The sequence below is a fragment of the Phyllostomus discolor genome, chromosome 1 (assembly GCF_004126475.2).
Source record: "Phyllostomus discolor isolate MPI-MPIP mPhyDis1 chromosome 1, mPhyDis1.pri.v3, whole genome shotgun sequence".
In the NCBI taxonomy this organism is placed as follows: domain Eukaryota; kingdom Metazoa; phylum Chordata; class Mammalia; order Chiroptera; family Phyllostomidae; genus Phyllostomus; species Phyllostomus discolor.
This window is the reverse complement of record NC_040903.2, coordinates 142,984,279-143,002,630: the sequence shown is the minus strand read 5'-3', so window position 1 is coordinate 143,002,630 and position 18,352 is coordinate 142,984,279. Positions and strand designations below refer to the sequence as shown.

General features: G+C 47.1%; 2 protein-coding genes and 1 long non-coding RNA gene across 13 annotated transcripts; 2 read left to right on the top strand and 1 right to left on the bottom strand.

The window, feature by feature from the left end:
- Positions 1-243: 243 nt before the first annotated feature.
- Positions 244-5,480, bottom strand: LOC118501456. Its single transcript, XR_004904090.1, has 2 exons — positions 5,362-5,480; positions 244-1,654 (listed from the first exon to the last, which is right to left on the bottom strand). It is a non-coding gene; the product is annotated as an uncharacterized LOC118501456 (long non-coding RNA).
- On the top strand, positions 4,976-14,092 carry DCAF11 (DDB1 and CUL4 associated factor 11). Of its 11 annotated transcripts, none has more exons than XM_036030004.1 (15): positions 4,981-5,210; positions 6,425-6,581; positions 7,477-7,604; positions 8,068-8,195; positions 8,465-8,529; positions 8,813-8,913; positions 9,103-9,249; positions 9,455-9,509; positions 9,863-9,931; positions 10,261-10,318; positions 10,417-10,602; positions 11,302-11,455; positions 11,878-12,030; positions 13,032-13,138; positions 13,237-14,092. In XM_036030004.1, the coding sequence occupies exons 1-15, from the start codon at positions 5,141-5,143 to the stop codon at positions 13,366-13,368; spliced, it is 1,710 nt and encodes a 569-aa protein (XP_035885897.1). In that variant the 5' UTR covers positions 4,981-5,140; the 3' UTR covers positions 13,369-14,092. The 11 variants fall into 11 exon arrangements, 10 of the variants coding, with proteins under 10 accessions (XP_035885914.1, XP_035885897.1, XP_035885896.1 ...); XM_036030003.1 differs by having other exon boundaries at positions 6,398-6,581; XM_036030013.1 differs by having other exon boundaries at positions 4,985-5,210; positions 6,425-6,604.
- A 2,662-nt stretch (positions 14,093-16,754) lies between these two features.
- FITM1 (fat storage inducing transmembrane protein 1) lies at positions 16,755-18,038 on the top strand. The gene is made up of 2 exons (XM_028506760.2): positions 16,755-17,032; positions 17,399-18,038. Exons 1-2 carry the CDS (start codon positions 16,767-16,769, stop codon positions 18,009-18,011), a joined length of 879 nt encoding a protein of 292 aa, XP_028362561.1. The 5' UTR covers positions 16,755-16,766; the 3' UTR covers positions 18,012-18,038.
- Positions 18,039-18,352: the final 314 nt, after the last annotated feature.

The window sequence follows — 18,352 nt, the reverse complement described above, 5'->3', positions numbered from 1 at the left end:
TTGTAATTAACCTTTATTTTAAAATAAAACAGGTACCAAAAAACCATACAAATGTATAGCTTAATAAACTAAAGTGAATACCCTTGAAGCTATCACCTAGAGAGAAACAGAACTTTGCCAGACACCAAAAGGAATCCCTCCACACACACGCCTCCTCACCCTGTTCATCTGTTCATCTCCATCACAGTCCCTCCCTCCTGGCATAAATGGTATACTACATTGTACCATAATCATTTGCCTTTTTTTGTAGTTTTATCACTAAAAAATGTGCACCCCTAGACATTATAGTTTAGTCTTGCCCATTTTTCAAAAATTTCACATGCTTTTTAAGTCTCTTTTGACCTACAGGTTCCCCCTCCATTCCATTATTTTACCTCAATTTAACCATTGAAGAATACAGGTCTAGATGTTCAATGCTTATACTCATTAATTTATTAGGGATTTCAAAGCAGCCATATCTAAGCTCTATCATAACAGTTGGAATACTTTTACAATGGGACACCCCCTTTATCTTCTACTCATCACCCTGGGGTACAGTTTATACAGGAACAGTAGGATAACTGCTTCTTTTTCCTTATGTACCATCTTCAAAATAATTTCTTATCCTTCCAAAGGTGACCAGTTAGTTGCACACACATATACATAAACCGTATTACGAACTCATGAATTTAAACATAATGATTTTGTTTGTTTTTTATTTACAGATTGATTTTAGAGAGAGAGGAAGGGAAGGAGAGAAAGAGAAACATCGATTTGTTGTTCCACTGACTTATGCATTCACTGGTTGATTCCCATATGTGCCCTGAAGGGGACGGACCCTGCAACCTTGGTGTATCAGGACAATGCTCCAACAAACTGAGCTACCCAGCCAGGGCTCCTAAACATAATGCTTACTAAATTATCCTTATTAATGGTCAAATTATCCCATCTTTGGTCATGAGAACTTAGCTCCTGAGTCCTTTTGACACTACCCTGATAGTACTTACTATCTTTTCTCTATCTGGTATGATAGGTTGTTCCACACTCATCTTGAACATTTCCTGCCCAGGACCTGGAATCAGCCATTTCTCCAAGTTCTGGTTTGTTTCTGTGGGAGATGGTATTTTAAGATATGGATTGCAGGAGAGATACCCAAGATGGCGGAGGAGTAAGTGGAAGCTCCACTAACCTCCTCTCAGGTCAATCGGGAATTACAACTAAATTGTAGGGATATCATCCTGAATATATGGGTGGCAGGAGTATTCATTGATCCTGGATTGGTCATTGTTTCTAGATCTTTTCAGTGGATAGGGATAGAAAAATAAAACATCTTATTAGTTCATATTGATAGTTCCTATTCAAACTCAGGGCTCAAGGGTTTTTAACTTCTTCTATATAACATCTGTATCTCCTGTCCGACTGCCACACTGAAAATTCTGGTTCTCAAGGAGGACACAGGACATGAGAGTTTAGAAATCCCATAATTATTCAATTGTTTTATAGTCAACACATGTTAAGTCCTGGGTAAATGGGCACACTTCCCCCTTTGCTCTACACAAAGAATGCTGCAAGAAGATAATGAATAAACACATCATCAGTCACTTGAGAATTTTCCCTTGTGTTGCCTGGAGCTGTACACATGTCCCAGGAGTCTGTGTAGTCACCAGGCTGGAAGCTGGCATGGGAGAGAGGGAGGACAGTGGGAGGGGAAAAGAAAATTTGCTTTCCTCTCCTGTCTTTAGCCTAGTCCGCCCTCTAGTGGAGATGCTAAAGAGCAGGAAATAGCCCAAGGCGGTCAGGCAGGAAGTTGACTAGCTTTGATATTTACTTAGCAGTTACCACAACTGGTCCTAAAATGGGTGCTGAAGGTAGAAAACATCTCCGTGGCTTTAAGTGTTGCTGGGGAGAGTAGAAGCTGCCCAAAGGAAGAGCACTTTACAAACGGTCACCAAGCAACAGGCCAAATGTCAAAATCGTGACAGGCAAGACCAAAAGAGTTTAACAAAACGACTTAATTACAATATGTTTAAGAAATGCCTTTTGACAGTGGGGTAAAGACAGTCTGTTCAGCAAATGCTGTTGGGAAAACAAGACAAATACATGCAAAAAAAATGAAACTAGACTCACCTTCTTACACTATATACAAGAATAAACTGAAGATGGATTAAAGACTTAAATGTTAAGCCCTGACCGGTGTGGCTCAGCAGGCATGTGGCTCAGCTGGCTGGGTGTTGGGGTGCATACCACCACTCAATATTTCTCTTTCACATGATGTTTCTCTCTCTTTCTCTCTCCCTCCCTCCCTTACTCTTCCTCTAATAAATAAATAAATAAATAAATAAAATCTTAAAAAATAAGACTTAAATGTTAGACTTGAAACAATAAATTTCCTAGAAGAAAACACAGGGAGTAAAATTTTGGACATTTCTCAGAACAGTATTTTTTTCTGATACACCACCTCAGGCAAGGCAAACAAAAGAAAAAATAAACAAATGGGATTACAGCAAACTAAAAAGTTTTTGCACAGCAAAGGAAACCATTAACAAAACAAAAAGACAACCTACTGAATGTGACAACATATTCACCAATGATACATCTGAAAAAGGTTAATATCTAAAATTTATAAACAACTCATACAACTCATCACCAAAAAAAAATCCAATTTTAAAAACAGGAAGAGGGACCCTTCTCCAAAGAGGACATACAGATGTCCAATAAATATATGAAAAGATGCTCAAGTAATTATCAGAGAAATGCAAACTGAAACAATGAAATAGCACCTCACACCTGTCAGAGTGGTTATCATCAAATCAAGAAACAAGTGATGGCCAGGATGTGGAGAAAAGGGAACACTTATGCACAGCTGCTGGGAATACAGTTGGTGCAGCCACTATGGAAAATAATATGGAGAGTCATCAAAAAATTAAAAATGGGACTGCCTATGCCCCAGAGATTCTACTCTTCAACACGTAGCTGAAGGAACACAAAACACTAATTTGAAAGAATATACTCACATGCACCCCTATATTCATTGCAGCGGTTATTTACAATAGCTAAGATAAGAATGCAACCCAACTGTCCCTCAACAGACAAGTGTATAAAAAAGTGGTGGTACATAGTACAGTGAAATATTAGCCATAAAAAAGAATGAAATCTTACCATTTACAACAGCATGGATGGGCCTAGAGAATAATATGCTAAATGAAGTCAAAGACAAAAATACCATATGATTTCACTTATATGTGGACTCTAAACAAAATAAACACACAAACAAAATTGAAACAGACTCATACAGAAAAGACTGTTGATAGAGGGGTAGGGGTTGAGGGATTGGGTGAAAAAAACGAACGATTAAGAAGTACAAATTGGTAGTTACAAAATAGTCATGGGGATATAAAGTATAGCATAGGGAACATTGAAATTACTATGTATGGTGCCAGTTGGGATATATCAGGGAAAACATTTTGTAAAGTATATGATCATCTAACAACTGTGCTGTACACTTTAAACTCACACAGAATATTGAATGTAAACTGTAATAATAAAAATGGCATTTTCTTTCAATGGAACACATAGCACATTCTAAGATATAACTGCTCATATATACTTTTAAAGTATTATAAGTCACAAGTGACATAATCAGGTTCATAGGCTTAAAAACCTTACATACAAAAATCAATCAGTGGATTCAGAGTTGAAGTCCTATATTCTTTAGCATTTCATTGATGTTAAGACTCACTTTAGTCATAAAAACCTCAGGGTTTTTAGAAAAATATTTTAATGACATTTGTATGTTCATTCAATAGTGTATAAATTCTGTATTTCAAAGACTTGAATTTGGATTTTACTCAGCTTTAAACTGTATTTATAAGTGCTATGGAGAAGAGGCCAAGGAGAAGAGGAAAGAGGTCATGAAAAAATGCATTATTAAGATGACTTGATGCCCTGGCTGGGTAGCTTGGTTAGAGTGTTGGGCCAATGTGCCAAGGCTGTGGTTCAATTCCCAGTCAGGACACATACAAGAATTAAGCAATGAATGCATGGATGGGTGGAACAACAAACTGATCTCTCTCTCCCCCCTCTCCCTTCCTCTCTCTAAAATCAGTAACAAAAGAAATTTTTTTAAGATGAGTTGAACAGTTTTTGTCTTTTGTGAACCTTGGGTGCTCCAGTTGTATTAATCATACTGCAATGTTCATGCTATAACTTTGTCACTAATTCATGCGAGGCCTTTTTCCATTTTATTTGTTTAATGGTATAAAGAACCTCGGTATTTTCATGCAAAATTTAAAGCATATTGTTTTTGCTTGCACCACAATATGCCACCAGAACTATTACCGTTTTTTAAAACCTAACAATATTAACTTGAAGTTTCCCGTAGCATAAAAGTAGATTACATTATCAATTTAATACCTACCCAGTATTTCTGTGTCCTACCACATAGGCCATAACTTATTTAACCAATCCCGTTCCATACAGCAGTATATCTGTTTCTAGTGTATTACTATTATCAGTAGTAAAAGAAGTGTGGGTACGATTGTACAGATCGCAGGCGCCTGACGCTCGCCCTGGTGGCCAGAGATAAACTCGGGTCTAGTAATCTAGAGGCCAGGAGTCATCACCCAAAGGACTGACCACACCCTCGCCCTCTCCGGGACAGTGAGGCCCGAAAGAGAGGGCCCTCCTCGCTCCCCTCCTCGGGGACTCCAGACTCAAGACAGCTCGATGCACTTCTAAGGAAGTGAAGGCCGGGGACGCTGAAGGGCAGCTTGGACTCTGGACCTTTGCACCCGGCACGACAAAGTCACTCGACCCAGATCCTCCGCCCCCCAGATAGGGCGAAGATCCCGAGTCGTGGCTCATCCCAGTCGCGCACTCATTCGGGTTATTCATAAACCTGAAGAAGGGGGTAGGAAGCGGAGTACTTGCATATCCTAGCCAGGTGGCTGGGGACAGAAAGGCAAAGGCAAGGACTGAGGGTCTAGGGAAGGTGAATTGACGGAACCGGAAAGGCCCGCTGACGCCCAATGGTGTGTTGGGGAGTGTCTGCAAAGAACGCAGAGGGAGCCAGGGGTCATCTAAAAAGTTATCAAAACAGCTAAGGGGATGTTTAGGAAGAGCGGTCCCCACAAGAACAAGGCTTTCAGAAGGTAAACCCAGAATGGAGGTTATGCAGGCCTGGGTCCCCATCTGTGACGTGAACACACCTTATACGCGCCGCCATTCCCAAGGCAGGGCCGCCTGAATCGACGAACGAAAAGAGGAATAAGGCTGGAGCCGGCAGGGAGGGGAGGTGGGGAGAAAGATGAGGGACTCAAGAGATCATCTGAAAAGTGCAGTCACATGAACTTTTAGGGACCGACAGCAAATTGTATCCCTTACTAAGACAACCTCTCGGTAGCGAAATCTCAAACTTCTTTTTTTGTTGTTGTTGTTTTCTTCAAACTTCTTTTGTAAACCCCACCCCCCACCCATTAATTGTAGTTCCGTTGTCTCCGATGCCCGGAGCACCCTGTTCCCCACTTACTCCTCCCAACAAGTACGGAACACCCTCCCTAAGTCGAGGGCGTTCTCCTCCCATCATGCAATTTCTCCCACCCACCTGTCAATCATCAAGCCCTACTGTCCAGTTAGCGGGCCAAAGGGGCGGTGCTGTCAGGGGAGTCGCGTGACGTCGACAGTTCGCGGGCCCAGCAGCCGAGAGATGAGTGACGAGGGTGGCGCGTGACGAAGGAGCGGTTGGCCAACGCTGTGGCGGCAGTCGGTGTAAACAAGGCCTCGCGCCCCTGCGGGTCCTGCGACCGCTCCTGGCTGGTGGGTGGTCTTGTGCGGGGTGGTAACCACCGGCTTCAGTGGGAGGGGCTTCTCGGCCTCTACACCTAGGTGTACACGCCTCCCGCACACCACGTGGGCGTGAGGCTGGGAAGGAAAGGGTGTTAGACGAATTCTAAAGTCATTGGTTATTGCTGCTGCCGGCTTTCGCAAGGGAGCACTTTGATTGGTCGGCAAGGGGGGCGTCGGGGGTCTTTAAGTCCTAAGGCTTCTGATTGGCTAGATGGGATAAGCTTGCTTTCTTCCGGGAGGGGTTTTGCTTGGTCGGCCAAAGAGGTTAAAGGGAATCCACTTTATCCAGGGACTTTAGTAGGTGAGTTTGAGGTAGAAAACTGAGAAATTCCTCTTCAAAGAATTCTCATTGGTGAGCTCGGGTAGTCTCCTAAGCTTCTCTCCTTTTTTTTTTTTTTTTTTTGCTTCACAAGCCTGGGGAAGTTTTGTGTTCCAGAAGCGTTGGAGTTGTCACAGGCTAAAGAAAAAGGGATCTCCTCGGTCCCTAGGAAGTGCCGATCTCCTAGGGATAGCTACCCCTATCTCAGGAGACCCTAGCATTTCTAGAGTAGGCTTTACTTTCACCAAACCCAAGGAGGTGATAGGAGGAGTCCCTGCACAGGACTTAAGGATGCTGTGACCAGAAGATGGGATCCCGGAACAGCAGCAGCGCAGGAACTGGGTCCGGAGACTCCTCCGAGGGTTTGCCCCGAAGAGGGGCTGGCCTGCGTCGGAGTGAAGAAGAAGAAGAGGAGGATGAAGATGTGGATCTGGCCCAGGTACTGGCCTATCTCCTTCGCAGGTAACTTGCCCCCTGGTGTGTCCCCACCAGGTGCCACCACAGCCCCTTGATCCCAACTCCAGGCCAGGAAGTTACAGAAGATAGGGAATGGGATTAGCCCAAGACAGCTGTTCTGCTGGACACTCACAGCACTCAGCTCCACACCCAGTAAGAGTGGTTCTTGCCTAGGGTCACCAAGATAACTCACTCTTGTGTTTGAGGGGACTGTTCAGAGGAGCCTCTCTAGCTATGACTACACAAATGTAATGTATTTTCCAAGTAAGTAAAAAAAAAAAAGGGACCCTGGTGGGAAGGCAGTGATGTGAGGGAGTGAAGGGAAGAGTTGGGAGGTGAATGTTGAACTTTAGTGAAGTTAATTACATGTGATATGAGGTCGTGTGGGTTTGCTTGAAAAAGAAGTTTAAATTAAGCTAACTCTGACCCTACTGTGGAAGAAAGAATGCTTTGAGGAAAGTGACCCCAAGAATTGACTGGAAAGGTAGTGAAAATGGATTTGTTTCTTAGCTGTGGCTTCTTGAGAAGACACGCTTGGTGGTCCCTCCAGAATACTATGTTCTATGCTGGACTCTTTAGGCATAGGCTCAGAGGGAAATGCTGTCTGAATTTTTAACTTTTGGGGAAGTCAGCTTAGTAGGTCTTGCCAATCTTCATGTAATTTGGGGGTTCTCTACTCCTGCCAAAAGAGTGATAATTAGTCTTATAGAAGACTGCCAGTAACAGCCAAGGTCTAGCCTGCCTCAGACCTCAAAATGGGAACAGCATGAGGATTTGAGTACCAGTGGTCTAAGAGCTGGATAGCTATTGATTCTGAATCTGGTTGGTTTGGGAAAGGGATCCTCCCCCTTTATCATGGGAGGGGGGTCTCTCCACAGGGGCCAAGTGAGGTTGGTGCAGGGAGGAGGTGCAGCAAATTTACAACTCATCCAGGCCCTCTCAGACTCGGAGGAAGAGCATGACAATGCCTGGGATGGTCGTCTCGGGGACCGATACAACCCACCCGGTAAGAGGAAAGGCAGACCAGGACCCTAACATCAGAAGATTTTCATTAGCATTGGCTGGTGTGGTTCAGTGGACTGAGTGCCGGCCTAGGAACCAAAGGATTGTGGGTTCAATTCCCAGTCAGGGCACATGCCTGGGTTGCAGGCTAGGTCCCCAGTAGGGGGTGCATTAGATGCAACCACACATTAAAGTTTCTCTGTCTCTCCTCTCTCCCTTCCCCTCTCCAAAAACAAATAAATAAAATCTTTAAAAAGTAAAAAAGAGGAAGACTTTCATTAGAAAACCCTTTAAAAAATTTTTGGGAAAGAACAATTAAATTGAAAGAAGATAAGATAGTTCAGGGAATGAGGGAGTCCTTGTAGACTCAGTATATGCAGCCACATTGAATGGGCTTGTGCACAGTTCTGCTAACTGTCCTGTGGGACTGAAAGACCTAGGATGAAACTTCTCCTTGGTCCTCACAGTGGATGCAACCCCTGACACCCGGGAGCTGGAATGCAATGAGATCAAGACACAAGTGGAATTGGCCACAGGGCGGCAGGGGCTTAGGCGGTCAGCCCAGGAGCACAGCTTTCCTCAAATGCTGTACCAGGTAGGCCCTCACCTCCCGCCAGCCTGGCAGCAGGCCTATCAAGGTAGCCAGAAACTCTGCTAGACCCAGAGAAGAGGGAAGTAAACTTTCCAAAGAAAGCTCAAGTGCTAGAGCTGGAGAGTTCTTAGCCAGCCTGCTTCAGTTCTGTGGGACATACTGTGTGTGGTATCCATTTCTGTAACAAGAACAATAACTTTGGAGAAGGGGGCTTGGTGTGGCTGAAGTGGCCTGTGTTTCTGCTAGCAATATTCCCCAATGCTTTACTTTAGAGAGAACGGGGACTCTGCCACCAGGGAAGCTTCTCCCTTGGAGAACAGTCTCGAGTGATGTCTCAGTGAGTATGGGGCTTATCTTCTAAATTTTGAAGGGATAGATGTGAAAGGATCCTCAGGGGTATTAAGGTTATGTTATGTGGGGTTGAAACTTTGAGAGTAAACAAAGTGAAAAGAGTATAGAAATTGAGAAGATGATGGAATGAATGAAAGAAAGAAGATCGTACCCAAAGCCAAAAGGGAATAGTGGCCTTGTACTCACATCCAGTTCTGGTAGGATTCTGCTAACCAGGACACTCCTCATCCTGAGCTCCCCTTACCCTCACTTTCCCTCTTCTTCCCCAGCTTCTTGCCCAATGATCTCAGCTTTACTGATACCTACTCTCAGAAGGCTTTCTGTGGAATCTATAGCAAAGATGGTCAAATCTTCATGTCTGCTTGCCAAGGTACCAGACCCCGGTCCTGTGAATTGCCCTAGAACAAGGAATGGTCCCTCTGGCTGAAGCTAGAAAGGCTCAGTCCCTGACTTAGAGATGCTTAGTCAGAGCACATTTTTCAGACACACTGAGGGAGGTTGATCTGAGGAGGATTCAAGGAATATGTTCCCTAATTTTGTCTGGTCCCTACTTACACAGACCAGACAATCAGACTGTATGACTGCCGGTATGGTCGCTTTCATAAATTCAAGAGCATCAAGGCCCGGGATGTAGGTTGGAGTGTCCTGGATGTGGCTTTCACCCCTGATGGGAACCATTTCCTATACTCCAGTTGGTCTGATTACAGTGAGTATGCCCCAGACTTGCACTCTCTCTCCAGCTTGAGACCTGAGATCTCCAAACGCCCACCTCCTCTGTGCAGGACTCCACGCCTTTTCCTGGAAACATCACTCCCAGGGTCTGACACCCTGACCCTTTGTTCCATCTCCTTTCTAGCTTCTACCGGCCTTCCCTAGCCCTGAAAGATTCTTGTTTCTCTTGCTTCTCTTAGTTCATATCTGCAACATCTACGGGGAGGGAGACACACACACTGCCCTGGATCTAAGGTACTGGCTTCCCTTCCTGGTCAGACTCATCAGAAACTTCTCAAGGAAGGCTCTCCAGGAGCAAACCTCTTGAACTGGAACTCCTGCTTAGAGGGAAAAGTTCACTGGTTGCAAGTTTCTCTGTGTGGATTCCCGGGAGGGACCCACCCATCCTGTCAGCAGAGGACCAGGGTAAAATAGATGGTTGCAGGATTATTTCTGGGTTCTCCCTGAGGTGATCTACATTCTGGCTCATGTTGGCAGGACTTCCTTTCCCTCCAGAAGTGTGCCTTACAACCCTCATCAGATTCTGCGTGGATTAACAAAGGCTGAAGGGAAGCACACTTAACCAGCTCCTCCTTTGCTCTTTTCAGGCCGGATGAACGTCGCTTTGCAGTCTTCTCCATTGCTGTCTCCTCAGATGGAAGAGAAGTGCTAGGAGGGTGAGTGTTTGTGGGAGATGATGCTCTCCATTAATAGAGTCCTCCCAGAGACTTACTCTGCTGTTACAGAGACCCAGACAGCTGTGGAAAACAATAGCCCTTCTCTAAGGTCAAGGTTTATTGCTTCACCTCTTGGTCACCATTTCCCCAGAATGAGATGGGAGGTCTCAGTCCTCCTTGCAAACAAAGCTAACTCTTCTGTCTTCTGTATAAGGAGAGACAAGGGTTTGCTCCTCAGCAGGACTTCACAACAGGGATTCTCCAGAGCACACATAGCATTTGTCCTCTTGCTCCTGGATCCAGTACCCTGTGTATTCCTTCCCTTTCAGGGCCAATGACGGCTGCCTGTATGTCTTTGATCGAGAACAGAACCGGCGCACCCTTCAGGTACTGCTCCCAAGACTTAGAGTCTCTGCCTCCTGGCCCTTGGCCTATTAGAAGACCCAGAAAGAGGGCCTAGATGTCCTGGCCTCTTTCTCCCCTAGATTGAGTCTCATGAGGATGATGTGAATGCAGTGGCCTTTGCTGACATAAGCTCCCAAATCCTGTTCTCCGGGGGTGACGATGCCATCTGCAAAGTGTGGGATCGACGCACCATGCGGGAGGATGACCCCAAGCCTGTGGGTGCACTGGCCGGACATCAGGATGGCATCACCTTCATTGACAGCAAGGTGGGCAGGGAGGCAGCAATGCACAGCCAGGCTACTAAGGTTCCAGTTGTCCAGGAAAGGGTGTCAAAATGGACTGGTGTGGGAACTTGCCCGGGGTCCTTGTTAGCCAAGTTTGTAAGAGCCAGAGTTTAGGGAAGGGGTTTAAGCCAGGAAACATGAGATCCATGGGTGCCCAACACCAATGGGAACCAATGAAGCAGGCCAGGGCTTTCTGTACAAGAAAAGTAGAAAACAACCCTGACTGGCGTAGCTCAGTGGATTGAGCTCGGGCTGCAAACCAAAGTGTCGCAGGTTTGACTGCCAGTAAGGACACATGCCTGGGTTGCAAACCACAGCCCCTAGCAACCGCACATTGATGTTTCTCTCTCTTTCTCTTTCTCCCTCCCTTCCCTCTCTAAAAATAAATAAATAAAATTAAAAAAAAAAAAAACATCCTGTGAAAACTAAAAAAAGAAAAGTAGAAAACAGTTAATCCAGGATAGAATGGAGACTCAGTGAGTGCCATGGGCAAAGAAGGGAAAGTCCAATCAGTGGATGGGTTGTGGGGTAGAAAACCAATGTGAGCCCACCCGGATGAGGAGAGAGGCAAACAAAATCATGACTGGCATTTTACCCCTCAACTGGAGAAGGGGGCTGGACTGACAGCACCAACATTTGCAAGCTCTGATGCTTCTTCTTTATCCATCTTGGGATTTACAGGGTGATGCCCGTTATCTCATCTCCAACTCCAAAGACCAGACCATCAAGCTCTGGGATATCCGGCGCTTTTCTAGCCGGGAAGGCATGGAAGCCTCACGCCAAGCTGCCATACAGCAAAACTGGGACTACCGCTGGCAGCAGGTGCCCAAAAAAGGTGAGAGTGGAAGGAAGAGCCTGAGATCTGGAGAGTGAAGAGTCGGAGGTGGTTTGTCACCCCTGGAGAGGTCTGTCATGGGCACAGTGAATATTGCTATAGCCTGGAGCTGAGCCCTGGAAACGTTCCTCCACTCCCCTTTGCCAGGCATTAACTCTTTGTTTGCTGAACCATGGGAAGAGCCAAGGGTTGGGGGATGGGGGCCACTTTAAACTAACCTGTACAAAAATATTTCAGTATCTTAACAATCAGCAGGAGGCCCAGCTAATTGTTGGTGAACACCAGCTGACTGTTAGGTGGAGAAAGAGCCACCAGTTGGGGTTTGAAAGATTATTGTCTGTGAGCATCGATCTTTGCTAAGGACTAGTGATTTAGGAGAATCCAGACTCCTAACCTAGGGCTCTTCCTGTACCCCTACCCAGCCTGGCGGAAGCTGAAGCTCCCAGGGGACAGCTCTTTGATGACCTACAGGGGCCATGGGGTACTGCACACCCTCATCCGTTGCCGCTTCTCCCCCACCCATAGCACCGGCCAGCAGTTCATCTATAGTGGCTGCTCTACTGGCAAAGTGGTTGGTAAGGATTGTATTAGAACAGGGGCCTCAGAAGGGCAGGACTGTTTCCCAGGCATTCTACCTGTAACTACCAGTGACCACCTTAAAAAACTCAGTGACATGTATAAGTGGAATTTAATTTAGCTTGGTGCAAGGGAGGTTTAAACGAAGAAACAGAAAACATTCTATTCATCAGCATTTTAAATTAAGAGAAGGAACATAGAATTCTAGTCAGTAAATATAATAGATTACCAAAATTATACTCAGTTCTGTTATGTAGCCAGTCAAGTAAAGAGATTGCAGATGAAAGGTAGGAGGCAACAGAGATAAAAAAAGAATGACACAAAAAGAAAACAGCAAGTAGTAAAGGACATACAGCCACTGAAGCAGGAGGAGTGCACAAACACAGCTGCATCTATAAGGAGCCTAAAACTGGACTCACATGGAGACCCATCCAGAAAGAGAAAGGTGTGCCCCATGCAGACAAGGAACAACAGGTTCATATGTCTTTGGAGACATCCATTGTTCACTTTTGTGGTGCTGTTCTTACGGCTTTATTTAAAAAATCCTCACCTGAGGGTATGTTTATTCATTTTAGAGAGAGAGAGAAACATCAATTGTATGCCTCTCATATGCGCCCTGACTTGGGAATGAACCTGCAGCCTTTTGATGCACGGGATGATGCTCCAACCAACTGAGCCACCAACCAGGGCCAAATCTTGTGAGCTCTGTAGAAAATTGTTGCTAAAAGCTTTAAAGCCACATCGTGTTACATTAAGTGTAGACCTTGTGAAATTTAGCTGAGGGCAGAGATACCAAGTTCTGCTAGACCATACCCTCAATCTGAGGTAGGGAAAAGGGAATAGAAACTGAGAAAAACCTTGTCTTCTGCTGTGGGTTTTGTTCCCCCGGGAAAGGGGGAAGTTGCCTGAGAAGCACACAAGTGGTATTGCCCAGGGAGAGATGAGGGGTGGCTAGAAGTTCCTGTGGTGGCTCCTCTCCACTCTGGCCTTTCCTGAACAGTGTACAACCTCCTCAGTGGACACATTGTGAAGAAGCTGACCAGACACAAGGCTTGTGTGCGTGACGTCAGTTGGCACCCCTTTGAGCAGAAGATTGTCAGCAGTTCGGTGAGGTTGCAAGGGTTAGAGGGAGCCAGTGCATGTCTGGGACTTGGACCTGGGAGGGGGCAGCACCCCCTGACTACTGAACACCTTCTTCCCTGCAGTGGGATGGGGACCTGTGTTTGTGGCAGTACCGCCAGGCTGAGTACTTCCAGGATGACATGCCAGAATCTGAGGAATGCCCCAGTGCTCCTGCCACAGTGCCCCACCCCTCTTCAGCCTATTCCTCGCCCTAGTGGATCTGACCTCCAGCCCATCCGTGGCTGAGCCTCTTGATAAGCCCTCTGCCTTCTCTCCCCCTTTTCCCTTCTAGGGGAATCTTTGGGGAATTGTTGGCATTCGATGGGGAGAAACAGAAGCCCAGGATTTCAGGGCCCTAAGTGAGCCCTGGAAAGTCCTCCTCATGGGTCTCCCCACATGCTCACACCCCATGCAGCTTGGCTCCCTGTCTCTGGCCAGAATCTGGCATGACTGCCATTATTTTACCTGGGGTGTGACCCTTGTAAGAGAACTGTTCTGAGTGTTTTTAATCATGTTTGGATGTTAGGTGTTAGCTTCTAGAGTAGATGCCTGGGGCCAAGTCTGCACTGAGCTGTCAGCCAGGCCCATTGCCCAGGCCTCCATGTTAAGGATTAGATTGGCCAATCAGAAGGCCAGGTGTCCTGGCCTTCCTTCCAGAGATCCTGTTGGATAGATCTATAGCCCTTCTGGGGAGGGTGGGAGGGGTAAAGCATGTCCTCAGCAGCCTCCTGGGGTGGGAATTATGTCCTTTCTCTCCTGTGTCTGGGTCTTCGGGGTACAACAGACTGTGATGTGAGAGGCTCCATGTGGCTTCTCACAAGGTAGGCCCTCCCACCCAGAACTTTCCATCTTGCAGAAGCCAGCAGCTTCAAGGAAGAATGTTGAAGTAGGACTCCTTTGTCCTCTCACTGGCCTCAATAAACTCTGTGGGAACCTGGCTCAGTGTCTGTCTCTATCTCCTTTTCCTGTCTGACGTCTCTATCCTCTCACTTCAAGAAAATAGTTTCAACAAAGCCTTCAGATGTGCTCCTCTATGGGGGAAAAAAAACACCCCTTTGATGTCTCAAGATGTAGGGAAATATCAAAATCATTTGTTAACTGAACTCTTCGGTAGGTAGTCCCTCGCTAACCTCAGAAACTTCCTAGCATGTAGAAATCAAGAGAGCAGGAAATAACTGCACTTTAGACCCACACTTGTGCATCAGCTTTCTTCTGGGGCTGGCCCTGGAGTTGGTCCAGCCTACAAGAAAAAGTAGCCCAGAGACAACCTGGTAGGCACTGATGCCAAGCCCCATCTGGGCACTTCACCCTCACAGTCACCCCTTGTACAGGGTGGAAGGTAGAGACACACAGAGGTCAGGCGGCATGCCCCAGGGGTGCCCAATGGTGTGGTCAATGGGGGAGCTAGGGTTCACATCCAGCTCTGCTCCATCTTTCCACACATTTCACTGTTTCCAAGGCAATTTTCAAACCAGGATACACACCTACAAGGGTTCTCAAAGACGCGGCAAGGGGTAAAAGGAGTACCTGTTTCACAGTGAAACCAGTTGTTTGTGTGTGTGTGTGTGTGTGTGTGTGTGTGTGTTGTTTTATTATTATTTTTTTAAAGATTTTATTTATTTTTAGAGAGGGAAGGGAGGGAGAAAGAGAGAGAGAAACATCAATGTGCAGTTGCTGGGGGCCGTGGCCTGCAACCCAGGCATGTACCCTGAGTGGGAATGGAACCTGTGACACCTTGGTTCATAGCCCGCACTCAATCCACTGAACTACACCAGCCAGGGCTCCGGTCATTTTTTAAAAAAATGAATTGTTTAGATGCTCAGCCTCCATGTGTTCTCCAAGTGCTCTGCCCAGTGTAAAACTCCTTTCCCTCTGGCCCTCTTCATTTCCCCTCTGCTGCATCGCCCCAGAGATGCCACTCATCTGACCCAGAACCTGCAGTACCTCCAAGGGTGCCCAAGTGAGAAGCAAATTAAAACTGTTGCTGTCCTCAAAGCCACATTTAATGAAAGCCCTAAAGACCACTCATTCTCAATAAGAGATGTATTTCCAATACAATTTTAGGTTACTGTTAATCAAAATGTGTGAAATGTTTGTTGTATTAATAATAATACATTTTATACTAATAATTATGCAAATTTAATTCTGAAGAAAAAATTTAAACTTAGAACTTTATGAATACAGAAAGTATTTAAAAATTAAATTTCAAAGTATATACTTTCTTTTTTGCAGTGAAGTGTGATCAATAAAAGACTTTCAAGAATAAAAACATTAGGGCTGGGTGGATGGATAGGGATGGGAGTAAAAGATAGAAAATTGTACCACAACAACAATTAAAATTTAAAAAAATAAAAACATTAGGTCCTGAGTGGTGTGGCTTAGTTGGTTGGGCATTGTCCCACAAAACGAAAGGTCACCGGTTCCACTTTCTGTCAAGGCACATGCCTAGGTTGTGGGTTCAGCCCTGGTCAGGGTGTATAGCAAAAGCAGATCGATGTTACTCTCTCACATTGATGTTTCTCTCCCTCCCATCCCCTCTTAAAAGAGAGAGTAACATTAGGCTAAGTTCTTCGAGGGAAGTAGGATGGCAATATAATTTCTGACAAGATCTCATCCCCCACCGACTAGTGTAGCTCAGTGGATTCGGCATCATCCTGCAAAAGTCACTGTTTTGATTCCCCGTCAGGGCACACGCCTGGGTTGCAGGTCAGGTCCCTGTTTGGGAGCACGTGAGAGGCCACCAGTCTGTCAGTGTTTCCCTATCTTCCCTTCTCTTTGGAAATAAAAAAATCTTTAAAAAAAAATCTCATCCCTTGTTTTTTAAATGGATAACAACAGCTCTTGTGCCAGATTTGAGGAGGGGGCCTGGACCACACTGTTGAGGCAGACACAGATTTTTAAATAAATTCCAAGGTTTGGTTAGTTTTACCTTTCTGACACTTTCAACCCACCTAAGTTTGTGCTTCGTTTTATTTGAGAGACCTCTGAAAATAGCTTAGATTCTTCCTCCTACCTGCCTGCAGCACGGCATGTTAAATCCAGTTGTGAATAAATCTGTTTCACAAAACCTCCCCTCAGATATGTTGACTCTCTCACTTCCCATTCTTAAGACATAATGTTGCTTTAAAAGGTCAAACAGTAAAGAAATCTCAGGAGCCTCAAACAAAATTTCTTTAAATTTCCATGTGGATCAAATAGTAAAGTTGGAGGGGGGGGAGGTGGAGGGTGACTAGCTGTCTAGACAGAAACAGGCAGACTCAAGCAGGCTATGCTCAGAGACAACCCTGAACAGTAGGCCTGGCCCTGAGACATTAACTGGAACATGGTTAGGGTTGGGGACACAGGCCTAGAGGGCCAAGGGGACACAGGGTTCATTGGAAAGGACACCGACCGCAATCCGGACACACACCAGAGGCTGGGACCCTGCTGACGTGGCAGCCCTCTGCCCTGGCCCCTTACTGCCCCCCGCCCCTCTCCCCCGCCTGCCAGCTGCCAACAGGGCTCTGCCCTGTGTCTGCCACACCTGTCACTGCCCGTCCTTGTCCAGGGGGGCCCCATCAGCCCCTCCTCAGCTGCCCAGCAGAGCAAGCGGTTAGTGGGGAGGGGAGGGAACATGGAGCGGGGGCCAGTGGTGGGGGCAGGGCCAGGGGCCAGGGCCCGAATCCGGGCACTGCTGGGCTGCCTGGTCAAGGTGCTGCTCTGGGTGGCCTCTGCCTTGCTGTACTTCGGGAGCGAACAGGCTGCCCGCCTCCTGGGCAGCCCCTGCTTACGGCGCCTCTACCATGCCTGGTTGGCAGCAGTGGTCATCTTTGGGCCCCTTCTGCAATTCCATGTCAACCCTCGGACTATCTTCGCCAGCCACGGCAACTTCTTCAATATGTGAGTCCACTCAAGGCCGTGGGTGCCGCTCCCTGCACTCTGGGATCCTAGCTCCCTCCAGGCTTCTGTCCTCCTGCCAGTCCAAACACTAAAAATAGGCCAGGAGTCTGAGGGGAAGGTCAGAGGAGGGGGAGGGGGGCAGCATTGTGGGGGTACAGAGGAAGTGGGAGCAGGGCTGAAGGGGAAATATGGACCCTAGAAGGCTTAATGGGCCTATAAGTGAATGGGGGTGGGAGGTATGAGACACAGGAAACAGACAGCCAGTGATGAAATGTAGGAGTGGGAACAGCAGTGATGGGAACACAGACCCGAGCAGGGAGACTGGGCTGAGGATTCTCAGTAGCCTCCCCTCTTCTCTGCCTGCAGAAAGTTTGTGAATTCGGCATGGGGCTGGACATGCACCTTCCTGGGGGGCTTCGTGTTGCTGGTGGTGTTCCTGGCTACACGGAGAGTGGCTGTAACTGCCCGGCACCTGAGCCGACTGGTGGTGGGGGCGGCTGTGTGGCGTGGGGCTGGACGCGCCTTCCTGCTCATCGAGGACCTGACCGGCTCCTGCTTCGAGCCTCTGCCCCAGGGCCTGCTGCTCCACGAGCTGCCTGACCGCCGCAGCTGCCTGGCAGCCGGCCACCAGTGGCGGGGCTACACAGTCTCCTCCCACACCTTCCTGCTCACCTTCTGCTGCCTGCTCATGGCTGAGGAAGCAGCAGTGTTCGCCAAGTACCTGGCCCATGGGCTGCCCGCTGGCGCACCCCTGCGCCTTGTCTTCCTGCTCAACGTGCTGTTACTGGGCCTCTGGAACTTCTTGCTGCTCTGTACCGTCATCTATTTCCACCAGTATACTCACAAGGTGGTGGGTGCTGCAGTGGGCACCTTTGCCTGGTACCTCACCTATGGCAGCTGGTATCATCAGCCCTGGTCTCCAGGGAGCCCAGGCCATGGGCTCTTCCCTCGCCCCCACTCCAGCCGCAAGCATAACTGAAAGAAATAAAGGCACATGAGGCCTGGCTCTGGCCCCTCTCATCATTTGGTTGGGGCATCTGGGAAGGGTGGGAAGGGTAAAAAAAGGCTGGTGGTCACTAAGGTTCCTGTCATCAGCTTTGAATGTCCTTCCTTACACTTGATGGACATTCCTCCTGCTGTCCTTTCAGTCTCCCAGCCCTTGCAGACATTGAGCTATCTGAAGCTCTGATATCAGGGAATGGCACTGTGAGGGCAGGGGACAGTCCTTAGGTATGGGCAGCATTCCCACTGAGCTCCATCTCCTGCCTGGTTGATTCCTTTTTCCTGCCTCTTTCACTGAACCCCACCTCTACTTTCCTC

Excerpts from the sequence above, each read along its gene's own strand:
- DCAF11 (XM_036030003.1), top strand. The coding sequence starts at position 5,141 with ATGGAGGTTATGCAGGCCTGGGTCCCCATCTGTGACGTGAACACACCT. Across the intron at positions 8,196-8,464 it reads TTCCTCAAATGCTGTACCAG|AGAGAACGGGGACTCTGCCA; the intron begins GTAGGCCCTCAC and ends GCTTTACTTTAG. Across the intron at positions 10,603-11,301 it reads TCACCTTCATTGACAGCAAG|GGTGATGCCCGTTATCTCAT; the intron begins GTGGGCAGGGAG and ends TGGGATTTACAG.
- FITM1 (XM_028506760.2), top strand. The coding sequence starts at position 16,767 with ATGGAGCGGGGGCCAGTGGTGGGGGCAGGGCCAGGGGCCAGGGCCCGA. Across the intron at positions 17,033-17,398 it reads CACGGCAACTTCTTCAATAT|AAAGTTTGTGAATTCGGCAT; the intron begins GTGAGTCCACTC and ends CTCTGCCTGCAG.